The sequence below is a fragment of the Alternaria dauci genome, chromosome 5 (genome assembly GCF_042100115.1).
Source record: "Alternaria dauci strain A2016 chromosome 5, whole genome shotgun sequence".
NCBI classification, from domain to species: domain Eukaryota; kingdom Fungi; phylum Ascomycota; class Dothideomycetes; order Pleosporales; family Pleosporaceae; genus Alternaria; species Alternaria dauci.
In genome coordinates, this window is record NC_091276.1 from 2,747,315 (window position 1) to 2,772,295 (window position 24,981).

The 24,981-nt window shown below is 51.3% G+C and overlaps 5 protein-coding genes across 5 annotated transcripts; 3 read left to right on the forward strand and 2 right to left on the reverse strand.

The window, feature by feature from the left end:
* Positions 1-263: 263 nt before the first annotated feature.
* Positions 264-8,182, forward strand: ACET3X_006331 (uncharacterized protein; the record flags this gene model as incomplete). Its single annotated transcript, XM_069452531.1, has 9 exons — positions 264-343; positions 483-877; positions 927-966; positions 1,016-1,535; positions 1,928-2,371; positions 2,421-2,880; positions 2,932-6,068; positions 6,117-6,470; positions 6,518-8,182. The coding sequence occupies 9 exons, from the start codon at positions 264-266 to the stop codon at positions 8,180-8,182; spliced, it is 7,095 nt and encodes a 2,364-aa protein (XP_069306691.1).
* Positions 8,183-16,498: 8,316 nt separating this feature from the next.
* On the reverse strand, positions 16,499-18,653 carry ACET3X_006332 (uncharacterized protein). The gene is made up of 2 exons (XM_069452532.1): positions 17,431-18,653; positions 16,499-17,170 (listed from the first exon to the last, which is right to left on the reverse strand). The coding sequence occupies exons 1-2, from the start codon at positions 18,562-18,564 to the stop codon at positions 17,162-17,164; spliced, it is 1,143 nt and encodes a 380-aa protein (XP_069306692.1). The 5' UTR covers positions 18,565-18,653; the 3' UTR covers positions 16,499-17,161.
* Positions 18,654-20,566: 1,913 nt separating this feature from the next.
* Positions 20,567-21,644, forward strand: ACET3X_006333 (uncharacterized protein; the record flags this gene model as incomplete). Its single annotated transcript, XM_069452533.1, has 5 exons — positions 20,567-20,569; positions 20,617-20,638; positions 20,731-20,837; positions 20,938-21,281; positions 21,368-21,644. The coding sequence occupies 5 exons, from the start codon at positions 20,567-20,569 to the stop codon at positions 21,642-21,644; spliced, it is 753 nt and encodes a 250-aa protein (XP_069306693.1).
* A 364-nt stretch (positions 21,645-22,008) lies between these two features.
* On the reverse strand, positions 22,009-22,683 carry ACET3X_006334 (uncharacterized protein; the record flags this gene model as incomplete). Its single annotated transcript, XM_069452535.1, has 3 exons — positions 22,009-22,219; positions 22,491-22,537; positions 22,636-22,683. The coding sequence occupies 3 exons, from the start codon at positions 22,681-22,683 to the stop codon at positions 22,009-22,011; spliced, it is 306 nt and encodes a 101-aa protein (XP_069306694.1).
* Positions 22,684-23,521: 838 nt separating this feature from the next.
* Positions 23,522-24,160, forward strand: ACET3X_006335 (uncharacterized protein; the record flags this gene model as incomplete). Its single annotated transcript, XM_069452536.1, has 1 exon — positions 23,522-24,160. One exon carries the CDS (start codon positions 23,522-23,524, stop codon positions 24,158-24,160), a length of 639 nt encoding a protein of 212 aa, XP_069306695.1.
* Positions 24,161-24,981: the final 821 nt, after the last annotated feature.

Here is a 24,981-nt window from a genome sequence, read left to right on the forward strand (position 1 = left end):
GCGACGAGACCAAGAGCTCGGCATCAGCAACGCAATGTATGGAAAGATGGAGATATCTGGGCACAGGACTGTTTGCGCGGAACTTCACGGTATGACGACAACACATGTCTATGTGTAGGGACGATAAGCACACGGCTAAGTGTTGAGAATCAAAATGTTATAAGCCGAGTATGTCCCTTGGTGTCTACGATACACACAAGTGCATTGCAACAACCTGCCCTCACTATCAAGCTTCACCAACTACAACTCTAAAACCCCTCATGATGGAGACTTATGAAACATCCAAGAAGCTCAATCATGAGTATATATATGTTGAACATGATTCGAGTGGTTCTCTCGATGGGTAAGTCATGTTCCCCACTAGGGAGAATGTCTCGCTTACAGAATAGGGTCTCAACTCCAACGGAAAAGTCATCGCAGGCGTTTGTTCCGATAGCCGTAGTTGGGATGGGAATGCGATTGCCAGGGAATTGTCACGATAGCGAAGCATTCTGGGACCTACTCATCAACCAGCGTGAAGGAGTGATCGATATTCCGTCTAGTCGATGGAACAACGAAGGCTTCTATGATCCACACGGAAGACCTGGTACGGTCAAGACCAACCAAGGCAACTTTCTGGGCAGCATTGATCTAGCGGACTTTGATGGAAGTTTCTTTTCGATGTCAGCGGCGCAGATTGCCAAAGTCGACCCTCAACATAGGGTACTGTTGGAGACTACATATGAGGCGCTTGAGAATGCTGGAGAAATCAACTTCAGAGGCAAAAAAGTTGGTGTGTATGTGGGTATGTTTGCCGATGATTTCGTCGAAATGCAAGCAAAGGATTCAGAACCTCATGAGTTCCTGTCTCTTACAGGTCACCTGGATCTCTTTGGAAGTAAGTTTCATCCCCAGAATGTTCGTGAGTCAAGTTGACCAAGTCTTAGGTAATCGTATCTCGCATGAGTTCGATTGGAGCGGGCCTAGGTAGGTACCCGACACCCCTCCACGTGTGATGATAGCTAACAACGGACAGCATGACAATCAAGACAGGATGCTCTGCGGCGTTGGTATGTCTCGACCAAGCTTTCAAAGCGCTCAATGCTGGAGACTGTGACGCCGCAATCGTTGGTGGTGCCAACCTTATCCTGAGCCCTGCTCTCTCTGGCGCGTTAGGCGGCCAGGGAGTTAATTCTGCGGACGGACGGTGCCGCTCATTCGATGCAAAGGCAACAGGCTACGGGAGAGGAGAGGCTGTATCTTCTCTCCTGGTGAAGCGCTTGGACGATGCTCTGAAGGATGGGAACCCCATACGCGCGATCGTCCGGTCAACTGCATGCAACGACGACGGTAAAACACCAGGAATCACCCAACCCAATACCGACGCCCACGAGGCTTTGATCAGGGCAGCATATCGTACTGCAGGAATTTCAGAAGAAGAGTTCCACAAGACTGGGTTTTTCGAGTGCCACGGAACGGGCACTGCCGTCGGTGACCCAATCGAAGTCGGCGCTGTGGCTCGAGTTTTTGGCAAGGATGGGATGGTGATTGGATCGGTAAGCGACAGAGCATTCCCCCTAGAAGAAAGAAAGAACCACTGACGATTACAGGTCAAATCCAACATTGGGCACTCGGAAGGCGCGAGTGGAAACACGTCAGTCATCAAGGCCATCTTAGCAATGGAGCACCAGATCATCCCACCAAACGTGAATTTTGAAACGCCTAATCCTAAAAGTAAGACATCTCAACCTGCGTTTGAGTATATGCTAATCAAATTGTTTCAGTCCCTTGGAAAGAAGCAAAGCTCAGGGTGCCTACTGAATGTATGAAGTGGCCATCGGATCGTCTCGAACGGACATCGGTGAATTCTTTCGGCATTGGTGGAATGAACGCACACGTATGTATTCCTCAAAATCTACCTCACTAGCGGTCATTTCGCTAACGAGAGGTAAAGGCCATTCTGGAATCAGCCTCTACTTATGGAGTGCCCAAGCCGAAGTCGCTATCCACAGAGCAAGGACCGAGGCTTTCCTTGCTCTTGTTCTCAGCGAAGAGCAATATCTCTCTCCAAGACTCAGTCGAGAGGCACGCAGGTTATGTTCAAAAACATGGCTCATCACGATTGGGTGACATTGCGTATACCCTAGGTACACGTAGGGAGCATCATGATCATCGCACTTTCTGTGTTTCCGACGGCGAAGAGCCACTCGTGACTCTGCCGTCCGTTAGAACGAAGATGACTCCTCGTTCTATGGTTTTCGTATTCACTGGTCAGGGCGCCCAGTGGGCGGAGATGGGGAAACTTCTGGTAGACGACTTTCCTTCATTCGAGAAGAATATACAGGAGATGGATAAGATTCTACAAGAATGTCATACCCCCCCATCATGGACTGTACTAGGCAAGTAAGTTCTATCCGTCAAATGAGAACGCCGCTGACGAGGTTTTCACAGAGGAACTGAGGAAACCGAAAGTGCGGAGTCGGATCTCGAAAGCGGAATTCTCTCAGCCATTGTGCACCGTTATTCAGATCGCTCTTGTTGACCTCTTCCATACGTGGGGCATCAAACCTGATGCCGTTGTCGGCCACTCAAGCGGAGAGATTGCGGCAGCATACGCAGCGGATGGCCTTACAAAGAAGGAGGCGGTGCTCGCAGCTTACTTCAGGGGTCTAATCACCGGCAAGAAACTGGCTGATGGAGCAATGGCGGCCGTAGGACTTGGTCCTAACCACGTTCGGAATCTCCTCAAGCCAGGAGTAGTGGTTGCGTGTGAGAACAGTCCCTCTTCAACTACGATTTCCGGCGACCGTGTCGCAGTTGAGGAATTCATCGCCACCCTTCGCGAGGAATCGCCTGATGTCTTCGTGCGTGCTCTGCAAGTCGACAATGCCTACCATTCTCGTAAGAACATTATGGCACTGTACACTTAAACAAGCCTGCTAACCCATCTAGACCACATGAAAGTCTTTGGTGACGCCTACGAGAAAGCACTCTCCGACGTCTGTGCAACCAATCAACCCAACATCCCGTTCTTCTCGTCAGTTACCGGTCAAGTTATCAAGTCGGCAAACACGTTCACCCCATCATACTGGCGCAGCAACCTCGAAAATCCAGTGTTGTTCAATACAGCAGTTCGCAACATCATCGAGTATGATCTGGACAACCCTGTTTTTCTCGAGGTTGGACCCCATTCTGCTCTCGCTGGACCGCTTCGTCAAATCTTCTCTGCTGAGAATGCGACCCTGACATACGTCTCTAGCCTGGTACGGGGTCAAGATGATACCGAATCAGTGTACAATGCCGTCGGAAATCTCTGGAGAAACAACGTCCATGTCGATCTGAGTGCTCTTTACCCTACTGGCTCAGTGCTGACTGATCTTCCAACCTACTCTTGGGATCATTCGGTCAAGTTCTGGGATGAAAGTCGCATGTGCAAAGAGTGGAAGAGCCGAGAGTTTCTTCCACACGAAACACTAGGCGTACGGTTGCCCGGAAGCAGCCACCTTATGCCTACTTGGAGGAAGGTCTTGCGCCTCAGCGACGTACCTTGGATACGTGATCATGTTATTGGCTCCGACACCGTTTTTCCGGCTGTTGGGTACCTCTCTATGGCAGGAGAAGCTATCAGGCAGCTTACAGGGCGCTCTGATTACTCTATCCGCGATTTTGCGATTCGTAGTGCCATGATTGTCAATGACACCCGACCCGTCGATATTGTCACTACTTTCAAGCGCACAAAAGTCACCACGACGATCGAGACCGATTGGTATGACTTCCGCGTCACTTCGTTCAACGGCTCCACTTGGAGCGAGCACTGCTCGGGCCAGGTAAAATCAGGTCCAGCTCGTCCAAATATGCTGCCAGACCCTCAGCCCGAATATCTACGAAAGGTGTCTGCAGAGGGTTGGTACAGAATTCTGGAGAGAATCGGCTTCAGCTACGGTCCTACCTTCAGAAATATGCGAGCCATCTCAGCGAATCCGATCGGACACGAAGCAGTGTGCACTGTGGAAAACATTGTGGATGAAACGTCGTCCTTCTACGAAGTGCATCCCCGCATTTTGGACAATCTTCTCCAGCCCATGACCGTCTCTATGTATCAAGGCAACCCGGCACAGTTCAACCAACTTAGTATGCCCACATACATCTCAGAAGTCTACATCTCGGGTGGTATGAAGGAGATCAAAGTGACAACAAAGGCGTGGCAAGACTTGATGGGAGCCTGGTGTGGAGGTTCATTCGGCACTGCTGACGGCAAGCTTGTCTGTGAGATGAGGGGTCTCAAGTTTTCGCCGTTGGGCGAAAGCGCAGAGCAAAACGAGGAGCTGAAGCATACAGTCCAAGCTGTTTGGAAGCCCGACATTGATCTTTTGAATCTGGACAATCTGGTTCGTACGCCAATCGACATGGCAGATTATACTCCCGCACTTGAGGAGTATTTCTTCCTCCGTGCCCTCGATACAGTCAAGATCATGGCGGCTGTTGAGGAAGTGAAGTTACCCCATGGAAAGAAGTTCCGAACATGGCTCAATTCCTATGTCGACAAGGTATCCCGAGGGGACCACGTTGTTCTCCCCGAGGGCCCTCAACTGGCTTCATTGTCTGAAAATAAGCGCAATTATCTGATCCGTGAGCTGCAAGACCATTTGAGATCGAATCAGTGGACGCGCACGATGGAAACAGCGATCAGAAGGGTGCATGAGAACTCAAAGGGCCTCCTTGAAGGAACTGCAGAGAACATTGTTTACCTCATGGAGGACAATATCCTGATGCAGATCTACGCCTTTTTCAACGTCTGTTGGGATTATTCTCCTCTTCTGCAGGTTCTTGGTCATTGTAAGCCAACAATGAAGATCCTCGAGATTGGGGCGGGCACGGGAGGCACCACAATGAACTTGCTACAAGGCCTCATTTCCGAATTTGGAGAGCGTCTGTACTCCAAGTACAGCTACACAGACATTTCATCTGGATTCTTCGTAGCCGCGAAAGAGCGTTTCAAAGACTACCAGGGCATTGAGTATTCAGTTCTTGACATTAGCAAGGACCCGCTGACGCAAGGATTTGAAGAGGGCTCGTACGATCTCATTGTTGCAGCAAACGTTCTTCATGCGACGCCTTCCATACAAGACACCCTATCGCGGGTGAAGAAGCTGTTGCACCCCAAGGGCCGCTTGATGCTTCAGGAGATGGATATGCCCGCCAAGTGGGTCAACTTCATCATGGCTGGTTTCTCTGGTTGGTGGCTTGGTGAAGAAGACGGTCGCGCGGATGAGCCATATATTGCTCCAGAGAGATGGGATATCGAGCTCAAGGCCGCTGGCTTCACTGGTGTTGATGCGAAATGGTACGATAGCACGCCGCCATTTCAGGTCTCCGCCACCATTATCTCTTCACTTGTCCAGGCAAAACCAGCCAAGAAGAGTGTTTCCTTTTTGTACCGTGGAACTTTTGACGCAAGGCTAGAATCGTACCGGAACGCTTTCGAAGCCAGTGGTCACTCGGTTCAGCCAGTACCCTTTGGAAGCCCCCTCCCAATCGATCAAGATGTCGTCTCTTTCTTGGAGCTTGAATTGCCTTTCTTCCACGACATAAAACGCTCCGAGTTTGAGCGCTGGGTTGAGATGGTTGGCAAAATAGGCACAGAGAAATGGCTCTGGATCACGCGAACATCGTCCATGGGCGCAAAGGAGCCTGGTTACTCCATGTCGCTCGGGTTCGCGCGTACCCTCCGCTCAGAGAAGAAGACCAGCATCACGACTCTTGAGGTTGACGACGTTGACGCTCCTGATGTTTCACAGAAGGTCGTTGTCCTCTATGAAAAGATCAACAACGGACCACCAGACGATGACATGGAGCCTGACTTTGAATATGCGATCAAGAACGGAGTTCTTCATCTGCCGAGGTATCATTGGATCTCCGTCAAGGACGAGCTAGAAAAAGCTACCGAAGATGTCGAGAACAAGTATCTCTGCATCGGGCAGAAGGGCTCCTTGAACAGCCTGCGTTGGGAGAATAATGAGGCTGTCAGTCGACCATGTCGGGGCGACGAGATTGCTGTCCGCCCGCACACAGTGGGCGTGAACTTCAGAGTAAGTTCAAGTGGTTAATTCTTCGAAACGATGACTAAGAATACCTAGGATATCGTCCAAACTTCAGGCCTGATTGACAGCAGCGATCTGGGATCAGAATGTTCGGGTGTTGTGACTGAGGTCGGGCCAGACGTTACAGACTTCAAAGTCGGCGATCGTGTCTTCGCCATGGTCTCTTATTCCTACGCGAACCGTGTGGTCAACAGCGCCAAGCTCTTTGCCAAAATTCCAGACAATTTGAGCATGGAGGACGCCGCCACGATGCCTTGCACTTATCTGACGGTGCTATTTGCATTGCGACATGCTCGGCAGCTGCAAAAAGATCAGAGTATTCTGATTCACTCCGCTGCTGGAGGTGTGGGCATCTCAGCCATTCAAATTGCGAAGATGATTGGTGCCAAGGTAATGACTCTACGAGACTCTCTTTTACTGCTTCTGACTCTTTACAGATCTTCGCTACAGTTGGCAATGAAGAAAAGGCCAAGTTCCTGACCGACAACTTCGGGATCCCACGCGAGCAAATTTTCGACTCCCGCAGCAACGCATTCCGCACAGAGATCCTCGCAGCAACCAACGGACGCGGCGTAGATATTGCTCTCAATTCTCTCGCTGGCGAGCTCTTGCACGAAACATGGCAGTGCATTGGCGACTTTGGCGCAATGATTGAGATCGGAAAGCGTGACTTCTACGGGCACGGAAAACTAGACCTCGTCGGCTTCACGGACAATCGCAGCTTCATCGGTCTGGATGCTCACCACATCCAGCACACGCGGCCGGAGTTGTGTGGAAAGCTACTTTGCGACATTGCGCAGCTATATTCCGAAGGTCACGTTCATCCGATACGGCCAATCAAGAACTTTGGCGTAGCAGAGATTGCGGATGCGTTCCGATATATGCAGCAAGGTACACACATAGGCAAGATCACGGTGACTATGCCTCAGGATCCGCAGGCTTTCAACGAGATTGCCTGCAAGAAGCATCATCCTAAACTCGACATTCATCCCGATTGTTCGTATTTGCTGGTTGGTGGCCTGGGAGGTATCGGTCGCTCGATCGCTCGGTCACTCGCTCTTAATGGGGCGAAACACCTCATGTTTATCTCTCGGTCGGGAAGATCTGCAAAGAATGAGCACTTTCTCCAAGAGCTTGAGGTCCTCGGATGCTCTGCTCAAGTCGTGGCAGGATCAGCTGCGGATTTGGACGTGGTAGAGCTTGCGGTCTCAACTGCTAAAATGCCTATCCGCGGTGTCATCCAACTTGCCATGGTGTTGCATGATCAAGCCATCGAATCGATTTCCTGGGACGCATGGAAGGCAGCCACTGAGCCCAAAGTCGCCGGTACCTGGAACCTACACAACGCACTTCAAGACCTTGATTTCTTCGTCATGTTTTCTTCCATCAGCGGCTTGATGGGCCAATTTGGTCAAGCAAACTACGCATCAGCAAACAGCTTCCTTGACGCTTTTGCGCAGTACCGCCACAGTCTCGGGCTGCCCGCTTCAGTCATCGATTTAGGCGTCATGGAAGATGTGGGCTTCGTCGCCGAAGCCGAAAGTTTGCTCGATTACTTCAAGTCACAGTCATCCGTCACGCTGACTGAGAAGGAAATCTTCGATATCGTGAGGCTCGCCATGTCCCGCTCCAGTCCTACACTAGGTTGGAAAGGGGATGGCTTCTCAAACCCGAGCCAATTTGCTCCAGGCGTCCGCACTACCCTCTCATTGTACGATCCCAACAACCGTATCATCTGGAAGGCCGACCGCCGTTTTGCTATCGCGCGGACACATGATGTGGAGAACACTTCCTCATCCTCTACGTCATCCAACCTCAAGGCTTACGTATCCGGCCTGAGTTCTGCGGCTGCCGAGAACGTAGAATATGTGGCCCAGGAAATCGGCAAGACGCTATTTGGATTTCTCATGCGGAACGTCGAAGACATGGATCTTGACGAGTCGTTGCGCTCGATTGGACTGGATAGCTTAGTCGGCATTGAACTGAGGAATTGGGCGAAGCAGCAACTTGGGTATGAGATCAGCATTCTCGAGATCATGCAGAGCACCCTCAGAGACATGGCGAAAGGCGCTATAGAGGCTGTGCTTAGTACGCGAGTATAAATCAGAGTTACTATTAGCTAGCTTGGAAAAATTATACCGCTATCCCACACATCGCACATCCTGTCCACGGGCGAAGACGATGCATGAAGGTGCTGACACCTCTTGCGGTTAACAACAGACCATGGCACAATTCAACCGTGGTGATTTTATGTTGGTGATTTCATAGTGGGGACGTTACCTATAGTGGTGATGTTATCGTGGTGATTTTATAGCGGCTCCTCGGCCCTGATCGTATCGAACAATTCTCGTTCTAAGCCCCACGTCATTTGCATATAGCGAGGATCTGCTGCCCCACTTGTTGCTACACACCTTGCATCGCGCTGTCGCACCACCGTGTTGCGCCTTGAAGCCCTCAGCCTATAGAATGTGCTCACGCGCAACGATGCCGTCTCAGCCTTGCACCGCCCTCTCCGATGAACGCCATGGCGCATGCGGGCTGCGTCTGCTGCCTTGAGTGTCGAGGATGCAGCCTGCTCCAACAATTAGCCGCCAGGGGTCAATCTCCCTTCCTCAACTCTCTGTTGGCGTTCGCAATAAGCTCGACAGCTACGAGCTCTACGCCTTGCATACGAAAGTCACTTTCTAGTATCTACCGTTCCTTTGCCTGACCTCTCGCGACCCTCCGAGGCTCTCCTGTACCACCCGCACGCGTGAGGCGGAGTAAGCAAGATGCGGCTACTGCGCAAGACCGACGACGGGAAGCTCGAGTTTACAGGAGACATCATTCTCAAGGAGAATATCCCCCGCTATGCAATCCTCTCGCACACTTGGGGACAACAAGAGGTTCTCTTTAGTGATATAAACAGCTTGGATGGCACGGGAAATAGGGATGCGAGAAAGAAAGACGGGTGGAAGAAAATTGACTTTTGCGCGCAGCAGGCAAAGAGCGACGGCCTGGAATACTTCTGGGTAGACACATGCTGCATCGACAAGGCCAATCACACGGAGCTTTCGGAGGCGATCAACTCGATGTTTTGCTGGTACCAGAGAGCGGACAAGTGCTACGTCTTCCTCTCGGACGTGGAGGGCAAGTCATCAGAGGGCGATGACAGGTCATCATCGAGATGGAAGGCAGCTTTCAGGGCGAGCAGGTGGTTCAGCTGAGGCTGGACGCTGCAAGAGCTTCTGGCTCTGCGTACCGTTGAGTTCTTCTCCAAAGACGACGCATGGTTGGGCGACAAAGAGTCGCTTAGGCAGACGATACACGAGATTACGCAGATACCTATCGAGGCTCTGACAGGGAGTGATCTTTCTAAATTCGACATCAATGAACGGTTCTCTTGGGCATAAAATCGCCAGACGACACGCGAGGAAGATGGTGCATACTGTCTGTTAGGTATATTCGGCTGCTACCTTCCGCTGATCTATGGCGAAGGCAAGAAAAGAGCATTGGAGCGACTAAGGAAGGAGATGCCAGAGGTGTTAGAGAGGCTCAGCAAGATCCGCTGCTGGCTTACGGCGCCAGACCCGTCTGCAAACTATCACAAAGCGCAGAAGCAGCGGTAGGCTGATACCGGGCTCTGGCTGCTGAACAGCGCACATTTTGAAAATTGGAAGCAGGATGCAGCGTCACGACTGTGGCTGTATGGAATACTAGGATGCGGAAAGACCATCCTGAGCTCTACTATCATTGAGTATTTACAGCAGCACTGCAACGATGACGTTAATAAAGTAATAGTCTACTTCTACTTTGACTTCAACGATTCGCAGAAATAGGACCTAGAGCTGATGCTTCGCTCGTTGCTTTACCAGCTCCTGCAGCACTTGGTAACGACATGCGAGGGCGTCGACACTTTATTCTTGTCCTGTTAGAACAGAAATAGACAGCTATTACTGTACGAACTTCTTGATGTGATCCCGCAAGTGATAAAGAAGTTTACACATGTCTATGTTGTTCTTAACGCGCTCGATGAGTGTACACAACGCCTGGAATTGATAACTATGCTTAAATCAGTCATTGAATGGAAGGTTGATATGATACATCTGCTCCTGACTAGTCAGAAAGAGAGGGACATAGAAATGTCCCTGGAGAGTCGTATTAAACAAGACAATGTTATTGGTCTCTAGAGGGACGTAGTGGACAAAGACATATCATGATACGTTTGAGATAGGCTGCAAAGCGACAACGCCCTGGCGAAATGGAATAAGGATGCAAATATCAGGCAAGAGATCGAGACAGCACTGATGCAAAAAGCTGGCGGAATGTATGTGTACCTACGAATTATTTAATGAGTTTAATCTAATAATAGCTTAGGTTCTGATGGGCTGTATGTTAGCTTGACATGCTGGCAAAGTGTCGCAATCTAGCGATGCTGCGTAAGTCGCTCGCTAGTCTGCCGCTAACTTTGGATCAAATATACGATCGCATTCTTGCTTCTATAAGCGAAGAAGACTGCGTGTACGTAATACGCATCTTGCGGTGGTTGACCTTCTCTGAAGAGCCGCTTAATGTTGAAGAAGTTGCTGAAGTCGTTGCACTTGATGTTACGCGCGAGCCAGTATTTGACCGTGATGAAGTACTAATAGACCCGCTAGAAGTGCTTGACATCTGTTCTAGTTTAGTTACTGTTACTGGTACAGCAGAGAAGCGAAAAAATGGATATGGACGATTAGCTGACCCACGGATTTTCAGCCTAGCACACTACTCAGTCCAAGAGTACCTTGTGTCAGACAGGATCAAACAAGGGCCAGCGAAACAGTATCACATGCAAGAGGCTGAAAGCCATGAAGCGATCATGGGAGGATGTATTGGGTACTTGAAACAGTTCAAAGAACCGATATCCGACGCACAGTTAGACATTTCCACGCTCGCAATATACTCAGCAGAGCACTGGATCTCGCATTTTGAGAAGGCAGGAGAAGAGAAGGAAAGCGTATTCCGGCTAGCGATGAGTGTTTTCTCGATGGACAACCCAGCATATATCAGTTGGCTGGAGTTGTATGATTCAGACCACAAATATCTGCCCTTGCAACGTGCGTTGAATGACATAGCACAACCGCTCTATTACGCGTCGTTATTGAGCTTGAGTAGGATTACGGAATTCCTGTTAGAACAAGGTGCCGATGTCAATGCGCAGGGTGGAATTTACAGGAATGCGCTCATGGCAGCTTCTGCTCGAGGTTACACAGCGGTGGCTAAGTTGCTTATTGATGCCGGTATAGACATCAACTGCGCTTATAAATATGTGGGCACTCCGCTATGCGTAGTTTCACAACGGGGTCTCAAGGCAATAGTCAAGTTGCTAATCGACGCGGGCGCTGACGTTAATGCGACTATGCCTAATTGGTATCCGCGTAACGCACTCCAGGCTGCTATCGAAGACGGACATGAAGCCACGATTGCGTTATTGCTTGAACGAGGTGCGTACTGTGGTTTGGACGAGAAATTAAAAGGTCCCATTCACTATGCTGCTAATAGTGGACGGTGCACACCGTCAATCATTACTATTTTGCAGCAACATGGCGCTTCTCTGGACTCGATCGATGCCAATAACATGACGCCGCTCCATTATTGTGTTATATCTGGCAATCAGCCGATAGCAAAATATCTCCTTGATGCAGGGGTGTCGATCGACATAGGAGTTCAGCGAAAGTCGTGGCCTAGGGATTGCGACGCATCAAGTCTCGATCACCAAATGGAGACCATGCATCCGAATTGGGAAGCCATGGCAGGTAGCCTGACTCCCCTACATTTGGCAGCCTTGATCGGCAATCCTACAATGACCCAGTTTCTTCTCGATCACGGCGCTAATCCCAATGCTCTTTCTGAGTATGGTGAGACCCCTCTGCATCTTAATCTGCGCGGAACACTCTATGGAACGGAATACGAAGATAGCTGGACGGATATAAAACTCAGGGCGAAATCCAGGTTGGTGAGAAAACACTTCTACACGAATCACATTCATGCAGACCGCTCGGCTGCCGCGTCTGCACGTGGTAGAAGATTGGATATGTTGCTGGCACATCCCAAAACTTCCACTGCAGCAAGGGACTGCACAGGTGCAAACCTCCTGCACTACATTGAATATGGAACCCCAGAAACTGTGGCCTTGGTTCAGAGGGTTTTATCACGAGGAGCGGACCCGTCGTGCGTCGACTCGAGCCAACAAAGCCCACTGCACCTTGCTAGCAAAGCTGGTGATACTGAGTCAGTTCGAGCCCTGATCAGTGCGGGTGCCAAGGTATCGCTGACTGATGAACGCGGCCTCAATGCAATCCATTACGCAGCTCAAAGTGGAAGTCTCGATACCATCATCGCCATCCTTGAGACCGAAGACGCAAAGTCAGTCAAGTTATTACTATCGAAGGACGGGAGCGGTCGCAATGTGTTCCACCATATTGGATTCCAGCGCTCTGAAAGCCAAGTTGAGGTGATACAATGGCTACTTGACCAAGGAGCGAATATTACAGAACTTGATACTTTGGGGAATCCCCCCCTAGCAAGCATGATCAAGAGGTGCAGTTTGTCGATAGATATCGAGGTTTTCAAGGTGTTCCTCGAGTATAAGGAAAACGCGTTATTTGTCAATGACGACGGACAGACCCTTGGACACCTGTGTGCTGAAAGTCCCGATCTTAGGGTCGATTTACTGCAAGTACTCAGCGCCTACGATGTCAACTTAGCGATGAAGGATCATGATGGAAGGACTGTTCTACACTATGCGGCTATGAATGGCGCTGTCACTATCCAATCGCTGGACTTTCTCGTCAATAACATCGGCATTCAAGCAGGTGAAAAGGACACATTTGGTCGCACAGCTTTGGATTACGCTTTGGAATCGGCCGCGAAAAACGACTATGGCGGAAACGAGAGTGATGGTTACAGTGGAAGTGATAGCGACGGCGATATCGACATCGATGGCGATGATGACAGTGGCATCGATAGTGACAGTGGCAGTTGTATCTCTGACCGTTGGGAAAGGACCAGAGACATATTGTTGGAGCATCAAGCCGATCACATGAACTAATCAGATGCTCATTCGCTCAGCTTTCCGAGTATATGTGAGACCTATCAATCTGACCCTTTCTCCCCTAGATCTACCCAGGTGACCACCCCGCAGACCTCAGCTGAGCACCTTGAACGGCTTACTTTGAATGCTCATTGGGCCGGACCGTCTATAAATAGATCTCGGTTAAGTACAGATATGCAAGTTTGCACAGCCCACATTAGGGCGTTCTGCTCAGCCTTGGCATGGTAGCCTAGATGATAAGACGCTCAGTCCCTTCGCCACTGCTCCAGTCTTCCCGCTTCGCAAACTTCTGGCACTGTCTTCATGTTGCTATTCTATCTTCTTCGTCATGGATAACAGTACCGCCATTTCGGCTGGTGGACCTTCGACCCCTCCGCGCAGAGGCATTTGTTGGGAATGCAATGGCATGCTTTCGTCATGTTTTTTCGAGCCTGTACAACCAGAGAAGTACCTCGAAGGTGGTAAAGGTTACTTTCAGTGGCACTTGGGATGACGCTCGAAAAGGATGTGCTTTATGCGACAGTTTGGTGGCTCACTTTGGGGTATCCGACGGGTCAGGAGATGACGGAGGCGATTCCTCTGGATCGGCCAAGGAAACGGTCCGCTGTCACCCTTCCACTATTGAGTATAGGGGGAAAGAATTTCTAGGCTTTGAGGTCATTTGCGACAGGAGGAGAGTGAGCTTTTTCGAGAGCAGTATCCTGCGATCGGTACCCACAGACTTGCACGATATGAAGCTTGCCAAGAGCTGGATTACCAGATGCTTACGATCACATGAGGAACATTGTGGTCATGAAAAGTCCTCTGGTTTTCCACTAAAAGTGATCGATTGTAATTCACGGGAGTTGTGCGAGATCCTTCCCGGAACTCCGTACATCTGCTTGAGTTATGTTTGGGGCAAGGCTTTTGTCGATGACGAGACCTATGTAGACCTTTCGAAATTACTGCCTAAGACTATAGAAGATTCGATGTGGGTCACCCTACAACTAGGGTATTCATACCTATGGGTGGATCGATATTGCATCGACCAACACAACACTGCCGAAAAACATCACCTTATCACGAACATGGGAGCAATCTATAAAGGCGCAGCACTTACAATTATCGCTGCTGTAGGGGACAGTCCACATAGTGGTCTTCCTGGTGTCAACGGGACACCTCGACGTCAACACTACAGTCATTCAATAGGGACATCGAGTCAAAAGATTGTCGGCCTCGAGCATCCGGAGGAAGAGATACAAGATTCAGTCTGGCATACTCGTGGATGGACATATCAAGAACTGGTACTCTCAAGACGCCGATTAATCTTCACCTGGTCGCAAATGTACTTTCAGTGCAACACCATGCATCGCATAGAAAGCCTTCCTTCGCAGGCGACAGCTTCTGTTTATGGCTCTATGCCTGACAACAACTGTTTCCACAACGAACTTCAGGCATTTCATGGAATGGATACGAGGTCCACAGCACAATCACTCTACATCCAGATAAGTGAATATTTCCTGAGACGTTTATCATTCCCCGAAGATACCGTTAAAGCTGTAACTGGTGTCATTCATGCCTTCGAACTGCAAGAAACCACAGACCGAGTAGATACCACTCATGTATTTGGCTTGCCAATATTCTACAGTCAGATGTCTCCTGCGTTTTGCTTGCCACCGGGGGATAAGTATGATAACACCGTTTTCACACCAACGTCAACCTTCGCATATAGTCTGGCTTGGTTTGTGTCTGGAGACACTGGTGAAACGAACAGTACTGCGATCGATATATCTTTTCCATCATGGAGTTGGGCCAGCGTCAAGGCCTCTCAGAAGCCGGATGTCCTTTCGGAAATCATGCAGGCAGGTGCGCTAGTGATATTTTCATGCGGACAGGATTTGCGGTTTTGGTTGCATGATGAGAGCGAGGGCAGTTTGGAATTGAATCACTACATCAAGAAGTTTAGTCAGGAAGATGGCAGATCGCTTGCACCAATGATATCCATCCGAAGCTGGATGATTTCATGCGATACAGAACTTATTAAACATGGCTATCCGTTCTACATCTCTGGATTCCAAGGGCAATTTGAATTCTGGCCAGACTTTTTAGACACCCCACTGGGTGACAATCTGGTTGCGATATATCTTGGACATCTGGCATCATTTTGGAGCCTAAATGACAAAGAGCTAAGAGAATTACGATTCCTGGTAGTAGAGATGGTCGACGATTCGACGTGGCGCCGAGTTGGTCTGCGTATACACCACAGCAGTAAAGCTGTCTGGCAAGGTGAGGATACTCTCAGCTGGCTTAATCGTGTTCGGCCGGACGATGGCTGGGAAATGCGCACTCTGTGTCTAGTGTAGAGTCGCGCGATGCAAGTGCGACGAGAATGCTCCTCGTACATTGTACCCATGAGCGAAGAGCATCTTCACAAGCTGAACAACATCACTTCCCGACGCTTATGCGAAACCATAAAGACGGCGGTGTTTGCATCCGCCGAGATTTCAGCGGGCCACTTCTCGAAAAAGAAAGCGGATGATTTCAAGAGCATGAATGTTACAGGAAGGGCGGAGTGAAATAGAAGGAAACCCCTTGCTTAAGCAACCCCACTACGACACCGCCGATCCAACAAACTCCCACCAGTGTGGACTATTCAGAAGCCGCCTTCAGTACCCAACCCTTGATCAAGCATTTCCTCACTCCCCGCTTCTCCAACCACAAACACCGCGCCACCCATCCACCCAACCCCAAATCCAACCCCACTAACACCCCACCCATCGCCTTCCAACCACGCAAAAAAATCCTTTCCAATCACACACAAATCCCATATTCGAAGCCATACGAGAGAGAACCAAAACCCCGAAACCCAATAACCGCCGCTATCGCTATTCCATTCGCCTACTATCGCCGTCTTCCACACCCCTCTCACTCCACCCGCCAAACACCACCCGCCAAACACCTCATCCTCTCGACTACAACACAATGCCCATCTCACACGCCATCCACCCAACCATATGCTACATCCTCGCCGTGCTTCTCGTAGGCTGTATGCTCTCCACCGCAGCTTTCGGTCGCGAAAAAAGTCTACGTGTTAGGGAACAAAGAATCGGGGATGGAGAGGTAGAGGAGAAGGAGGAGGAGGAAGCACAGGATATAATGGAGCAAGACAAGGAGCGTGGTATGGAGGGGGATGGGGATGAAGAGACAGGAAGAGGTGGGAAAGGGAGGGGGGGGTGGCTGATGGATTGGATGTGGAGGATTTCTGTGTAGTCGTGTAATGGAGTTTATGCTTGTGCGGCGTTCTTAGGTTTCATTCTCATATCCAGCATCACATCACTCATCGTCACCAAAGAGACTACCTTCAAGGTACAAACATTACATTAAAAGAATCCTAGTACTTTTCTCGCCTAACAATACAATCCGCATCCACATCCCAGACCACCCTCAACCATCAACCTCATCTACCCAACCAGCATAAACAGCCCCAGCGCCGGATACACCATCTGAAACCAATCCGCCTCGAGCCCGTCCACAGAATCTACCCTATACCCAACCTTTTGTCCCGCTTCACAAGGGAACCTAGCAACATCATACCTTCCCGGCATCTCCACGCGCGGCACCACACCCACGAACCTAGACTCACCAACACTCTGCACAGACACGCTATCCGGAATCTGATTGACAAGACGCGAGGCGATGAGACCGCCAGGGACGCGGATATGTACTGGTGCGGTATCTGGTGTGGGAAAAGGTGGTGGCATGTAGAGAGCTAGGGTACAAGTTCTGCCAGCGAATTCGGGGCGGATGTTGTAGATGAAGAGTGTCGATGTGGTGGGTGAGAGGCGGACTGTGTAGCCATTGCTAATTACTTTTGTGGGGTCCAATATGTCGATAGGAATAAGTTGGTGGGGGTATTCGAATGGTTCCTGGAGTGGGGTGAATGATGGTTGTGGTAAGGGTTCAAGGCTCTCGAGAGGAGTTGGGGTAGGCCGGTCGAAGCTTAGTACTGGGATGGTGACGGTTGGGGTGTTTACTTGCGCTGGGACATGTTAGCTTCTGATTATCAAGTTTGAAGATTCCCTCAGCCCTCTTACTCGACGACCCGATACCTGTTGCAATCCCGATACGACTGCCGCTGCTACTCGAAGGATTCTTCGCATACCCGTTAGTCCGCGCAGCCCCGTAAGGGGCAGTACCGGAGCACAGGCAATTGCAAGAAAGCGACAAGAGCACAGACAAAGTATACAGGAACGACGATAGCATGGGTGACAAGAAGAGCATGGGAAGGTACTAGCTTACCGAGCTGGTGCAAGTACCCGATCCGCTCTGGCAACCGGTACCGCAGTGTCCGGCCGTGTTTCCGCACCATCCGTACTGCGAGCAGCAGTTGCCAAATACCGAGCCAGCACAAGTAGCACCGCCCTGAGATCCGCAAGTACCATCGGTCGAGACCTTCTTGGTAGGAGCTGGGGTGGAGCTTGCGGGGCAAGAAAGATCGAACAAAGGCGCGACCTGCATGAGGTCGCCCGCAGGCTTGATGCCGAACGAGGGAACAGGGTTGCCGTACTGGACGTCCTGGAGGATGTAGTACCAGAGGTTGACGTTGTCCTTGACCAGCTGGCAGGTGACGTCTTCCCAGTAGATGCGAGCATTAGCCGCACTAGCAACGCCCTGGTTGAGAGTCTGGCCGGTAACGGGCCATCCGGTCTCGGTGATCCAGACGGGCTTGCCCTTGGCAGCGGCAACGGTCTGGTGGTACGCGTCGAAGAAGAGCTGGCTGCCGGATCCGACGTTGTTGTTCATGGTAGACTGGAAGTAAGGGTAGGCGTCCATGCCGATGAAGTCAACAGCGTCGATGACAGGGTTGTTAGTGGCGTTGACGTAGACAGTCCAGGTATCGACGTGGCCAATGGGCTTGCCCTCGAGAGGGGTACCGCGGATGGCATCGCGGGTCTGCTTGATGTAGTTGACGAGCTCCTGGGGCTGGGCACCGGCGCCAGATTTGTTCTCGATACCGGTTGGCGTGATGCGGTAGAGGTCCTCGCTGCCGACAGAGATACCCTCGACAAGGTCCGTAAAGGCAGTGCCGTACTTGGCAATGGCGGCCTTGAGCGCAGTGATCTCGTTGTTGAAGTTGGCCTGGCCGGCGGAGGCCCACATGCCGAGGAGGAGGGTGGTCTTGGTGTTGATGGCGGCCTGGATGGCCTCGATGATGTTGGTCTGGGTGCCGTGCTGGATCATGGTGTATAGACGGGCGCTGGTCCATCCATCGGTGCCGGGAAGCTGCTTGGCGGCGTTGAATTCATATTCAAAGTCGACGAGCGTCTTGGCCTGGTTGTTGTTGAAGTTTGCGCCGTAGTTGAAGCCCTTGATGGCAGCGTTGGCCGAGGTGAGAAGGCCGGCTGTGGCGAGGAGGGTAGAGGAGACACGCATGGTTGCTGTATTAGGAAGAAAACAATATTAAAAGTGTAGAATGGAGTCTTGATAGGGTGTGAGAAAGGTGTGAGAAGGGCGCGAGAAGAAGGCGTGCGTGAGGAATGGTGAGGTGGACGCGGCGAAGTATTTATTTGCTGGTGACGTCTTGCGGCTTCTAGACGTCGCTGCCGTCGAAGGCCTTTCATCGGACGTGCATTAGCCGCACGGTCAGAGCAAATTAGTGCCATCTCTAAGAAGCAGGAACGCGGATGCCGGCGGTGATCCCCGTCCTTGTTCCTGGTTAAGCAATCTTGGCATGCACCACAGCATTCTTTCTTCTACCCTGCGTTCGCTCCTTACATCTATCGCATCGTGTATTGCTGCTCTCCTCGCGTTGTCGACTGAAGAAGCTTTCCAAGCATCCTAGAGCCCGATGCAGCCGGACAAGGAACGACCCTTTTGCCCCAGTCTCGCTAGCCATTGGCCCATGTGGAGAAGGCAATACTCAACAGCCTAGCAGCGACGTCAAGCCCCCGGCACAAAGTCGTATCCGGATAAAAATAACTCGCAATCGACATCATCCCCGCTGCGGGAGATGAGCTGCACATCTCGACTATCCTGCGTGCAACATGGCACATGCGAGAATTATCGAAATACGTCGATACCTGAGTGGCTGCACAATCAACAGTTTTTTTCTTAGCGAGTACGACTGCAGCATACGAGTGTCTGGTCGACACATGTCCCCGTGCCATCATCACTTGATGTCGTGTGGTACTGTGATGGGGTGTCGTTCTTGACAGACGGCATCGTTCATTTCATGGCCGAGATTCCAGAATGTGGTGACGTGGATAGCGCTGCTGGTCCGAACTCAGGAGAAACGGTGCGGACGCCAGGGACATTTGATCCGAGCTATGACGCGCATCCTCGGCTTTCGATCCGCGGATGGTGAGGCGAGAATTCCCAGTCAACAACGAGACGTGTAGTCGATGCTGGAGGGTGAGAAGTTGATGCGGAGCATTTCTCCAGCGGTTTGCTATCTTGGTTGGCGTTTCGACCCGCCGCTACATGCGCCAACGTCACGATTCGGTAGCGCTAAGCTTCTACCCTTACCACGAGTTTGGTATGTCGACGGAAGCTTGATCAATCAAACAGGCACTTTGAGCACTCTGCGACAGGTAGGATTCTAGAAGAAAACGGGTGGGTATTGTGGCTGTGGGATCCTTCGCGGATGCCGCTTTGTTGCGCTGCGAGTCCAGCCACGGGCACGGTAATGAGGGATGGACCGTTCGCCTTTATGAACGCCAGGGGCCTGGCATTGCCGGCTCCCATGCGAAATGCCCGACTGGCGAGTCGAGCTTGCCTGCGTCTTTGCACCAGACGATCTCACCTCACGTCGAAGGTGGATTGGCGGAGATACGTTACGAGCAGCATGAGTATTTCGGGCGGCGTAGTAACACAGTCGTCCTTGTCGAGCTTAGCGATTGGTGGAGTCTGCGAGATTGACGGTTCAGCGATTAGAGCTTGAAGCAAACTCAGCGCTTCAACGAGTCTTCCACATCACCAAGACGCTCAGCTCTCAACAGGATATCTCATCCGCAGTCTCATACAACGAGAACTTGTAGTCCATAGCTCCTCTTGTCTCCCAAGGACTGTGTCTCAAAGTAGCTGGCTGAGTGACAACGGTTATGTGGGTGGCGCCGAACACTTTTCTTTGACGTTCGAATCGCAGCCCTAAGAAAATATTACCATTGTAGTTATGGGCGAAATGAGATCGCGGGTAGTAAAAAGTGTTGGTGAGAGCGCGTTCCGCTTACCAGCTCAAAGTCTTGGCATCCCGCCCTAGCGCGACCTCGCGGCTCATGTTGCCTGAAGCTCTAGCTAGAGAAACATCCAAGTCGCCAACGACAACGCCGCAACACCTCACCACCGCCCGCACCCCTGCAACATACACTCCTCTCCCCGAGACTTGACACGAATCTTCACCTGCACCCTTCTTCGACTTGTCCGCAACACCGCCGCCATGGTACGCTTGATTGAACCCCGCTGGAGCTCTTGTACTAACACGAGCAGTTCATAGCACGAAGCGAATATGGTAAGCTCTCCCGCAGCTCATAGCAAGAGGATATATGCTAATCAAGTGTCACAGACCGTGGTATCAAGTTCGTCGACCCCGCGCCTCCCAAGACAAGATGGCCCGCTCACAAACTCACAGCACCTTCTCGCCCGAAGGCCGTCTCTTCCAAGTCGAATACTCACTAGAAGCCATCAAGCTCGGCTCGACAGCAATAGGCGTACGTCTCCTCAAACCCATCATACCCACATCCATATCTATACCCTCCCCTCCCCCACAACCCGCCATCACCCCCAAACACAAACTCACAAACCCCACAGGTAGCCACCGGCGAAGGCGTAATCCTCGGCGTAGAAAAGCGTGTCACGTCCACGCTCCTCGAGACCTCTTCTGTCGAAAAGATTGTCGAAATCGATCGCCACATTGGCTGTGCCATGTCCGGTCTGCAAGCCGATGCCCGCAGCATGATTGAGCACGCGCGTGTCGAATCCCAGAACCATGCGTTCAACTACGCGGAGCCGCTGCGTGTAGAGAGCTGCACGCAGGCGATATGTGATTTGGCGCTGAGGTTTGGCGAGGGGGCTGAGGGCGAGGAGAGTATCATGTCGAGGCCGTTTGGTGTGGCGTTGTTGATTGCGGGGTATGATGAGGATGGGCCGAGTCTGTATGTGTTTTCCCTTGTCTCTCTCTTCCACCGACCTCTACTCCTGTTTTGCTCTTTGAAGAGGAAAGAGAACTGATCATGGATAGCTACCACGCCGAACCCTCAGGCACGTTCTACCGCTACGACGCCAAAGCTATTGGCTCCGGCTCCGAGGGCGCGCAGGCCGAGCTCCAGAACGAATTCCACAAGTCGCTTACGCTGCCCGAGGCCGAGGTGCTGACGCTAAAGACGCTCAAGCAGGTCATGGAGGAGAAGCTGGATAGCAAGAATGTGCAGTTGGCGAGTGTGACCAAGGACAAGGGATTCAGAATCTACACGGATGAGGAGATGGCGGAGGTGGTTGGAAGGCTGCCTACCAACTAGACTGGACATGGCTGAGCTTGGTGTGTGAGAGGGAGAACGGGGTGGCTGGGCGGAATGGAAGGGTGGTGGATGATGGGATATGATAGCATCTCGGGCCATGTGGCTTGGATTATGTGGAAATGAAGAAATGACCAAATGTATCTCGAGAGGTTGAGTGGCGAGCTGTTGTGCAGTGAGCGGTGTATCACGAGCGGTCCATCATCACGGCAGTCTCAATTCACGACGACACCAAGCCTTGAACAAAGACAAAAGCGGTCTAATTCCCTCTTCGCAATGCCCATATCATACACATTCCTGTCTTTGCAATGCTCCTCCTTCCTTCCATCCCCCAGTCCCTCTCGTATAGCCACACGTAGCCACAAGCTCAGAAAGGGTTATCCTCAGGCGGTATCTCGTGCGTGAAGAACTTGTCGAGCACAGGGATCTTCTTCATGATATCGTCGCGCACCTTGGGCACTTCGGCAAAGAAGAAGAGGGCAAAGAAGCCGGCGACGCCGCCGAAGCCCGCGGCTAGGACACCGTATTTGGCGGCTTGGTTGAGAGTGAGGCCGTGGTAGTTTTTGGGGATGGTGTATCTGGTAGGGAGGGTTAGCTGGGTTGAAGAGGGAGAGAGTGGGAGGTGGACGGCGTGGGTAGCGGGGGGTTTGTGTGGTTCCTCCTCTTGCGCGGGTATGCGTTTCTGTGTTCTTTTGTGGCGCTGCAATGCGTGTGTCGTAGTTTGGTAGGAGGATGCCGTCGCCGTATATCCTCCTGTAGCTTCCCACCGTCCCCAATGCTTCCACCCACCATCACCACCACCCCTTCCCCACGCCATTGTCCCATCGCAACACTCAAAAAACCACTTACTGAGGGCCAAAAGGACTCCTGTAAGCCTTGTACGGGCTGCGCATGCTCTATCACCAGTCTATCAGCTCCCATTCCATTTCGTCATTGTTCCTTTTGCACAGAAGGCTCATTCGCCCCTGCTCAATTGCGCGCGGTGAGGACTTACGACGGCAGCGGGCGTCTTGCCATGGTGGCCGAAGGACGAGACAGACATCTTTGGCGGTTCGGCGTTGGGGTGTGCGAGTCGCGTGGGTGTGGAGAGGGTTTGTTGGGTGAGCGTTGTATGGCGGCAGAGAAAGCGCGGGAGTGATGGGGCTTGGCGGGACGGGCGAATCAGGTGAGGCGGGATTTTGCGGGTGTTGGCGTCAGCGGGCTGGGGGGGAACGTCGATGTTTCTTCAGCATTCGAGATGGGGATGCGCGTATTATTCTTTACGCCCTTGCAGTGGGGTATTCTTTTTGACTTATGTCAAGCTGTTTGATTGCCAGTGTTGACTTGAAAGCAGGACTCATGTGCGGTCCTCTACGACGCGGAGAGGAGGTAGCTTAAGGCACCTTTCCCTCGTCCTTCGCGCATTCCATGCATGGCTTTTACAAAGCAACTGAAACATTGCGGATTCAGTTGCTTTTATACTTACGTTCGCAGAGTGAAGACAGTCCTCACATTGCCTTTCTTTCTTGCCAATTACCTGGCCTCCTAGCGCAAGACGTCAACAACAGGAACGACAGTCCAGGCAGCTGTCTGGATTCAATGTGACCGAGCATGTCCTTCTTTTCTTATTGCTGACGAGTCTTTCTTGTTGCCATATCTCAGGATACACTGCAAGCTGACTGAGAGGGAAGTAACGACCAAGTAAGCCTTGGCGTCGCGTTGACCAGCAAACGCTCTCACCTTCACCTCGTGTGAGAGACAGTCTCGCTACACACAAAATCCCGTTCTTCCAAATTTGCCAATTTCTCTTCAATAATCTCGTAGCAACCGACCAAATACTTCGGGACCGAACGAGCTCGACGATCCTCACGCTTTACCATCGACACCCACTCGCTAGCATCATGTGGAACAACGCGCCGGTCCTGAGCTCGGTCTTGGGTCATACAGAGGCTCCCGCAACCGCTCCACCTGTATATTTCTCCACTCCAAATGAGCGATTCGCTCGAGTTTCAACGAATACAACCGCTACCACAGATGCAAACGTCGAGGTAGCCACCAAGGTCAAGCGCCCTACAAAAGCCAAAAGAGCTAAGAAGGCTGACCCCAAGCAGCAAACTGGATTCCATCCTTTCCCGCGGTTACCCGCTGAGCTCCGCACCAGGATCTGGGCTATGGCAGTGAACGATCAGATTGAGCTGGCACCACAGCCTTTCCATTTGTGGGTACTCCGCCTCTCCGGCAACAGCATCATCATTCATGAGCATGAAGAGAAAGACGGAAACAAACATTTGAGCGTCACCACAACACGCGGCTACCCTGCTCTCTTCCAAGTCAACCGCGAAGCCCGCTATGAAGCTGTCAAAGCCGATGGCGGTGCATGGTATGATTTGGGCGGTGGCGCCCTCCAGGTCTATGCAAATTTTGGAAAAGAGCGAGTATATGTTGCCTCGTGCTGCAGCAGCTCAGGGCTTCGGGGCTCTCCCCTTCAGTCCAAAGCGCACGGGGGGGTGTTTTGCATCTCCGACGTGCTGTCCGGATAAATCTAGTATACCACGGGATGGACCGCAAACAGCAGACGCAACAGGACTTGAACGATTACCTTGTCGAAACAAGTCCAGCCACTACGGAAATTTGAGAGTGGAATATTACGGTACATTGGAAGAATGTCCAAACTAAAGCACGGCCTTCACCTTCCTACTGGCGATCAAAGAGCATAAATACATTCTCTCATGTCCCCAATCGTCATGCCCGTCGTCTTCGTTGCTTTTCATCCAATCAAAGCCAGTATGCGAATACACATTGCGGAGAACGAATTTACGGCCTTCTGATAGTTGTTCTAGTTCCCTTATTCACCTTTATTTGGCGTATACTAACTTACAAGTCTGCGAGGCGCAATAATACATCCCACCCTCTCACCTCCCACGTAATCACTTCCCAGTCCGGCCCTTCACGCGCTCATCATCTCGCCCGACTGTCCCACCACGATAAACTTATGTTCTTGCATTGTGCTGGAATGAACTATGAATGTCTATTGTATCTTTCTCTCGTTAGTCTTCGGAAGAGAATGAACGACAATATTGGACAACACCGATAGAGTCTCCAATAATGTTTACACCACGGTGAGCAGGGCGCAAGAATCTTTTACCAGGACGCTCTTTCGTTGAATATCCACCAGCTCATCATCAAACATCTCATACTTGGCCAAAGAATGAACCTCGGGAGTAAAGCGAGTCGAAGTTGTAAGATTCCCTGGATTGAATCAATCCGACGTGTTTAGGTCCTTCTATCCGCTTACTGCATTCAAAACTATAGACTCACACCCTCTCCTTACTCAGCTCACCAGCTGTCACCCGATTCATTC

Excerpts from the sequence above, each read along its gene's own strand:
- ACET3X_006332 (XM_069452532.1), bottom strand. The coding sequence starts at position 18,564 with ATGCGTGTCTCCTCTACCCTCCTCGCCACAGCCGGCCTTCTCACCTCG.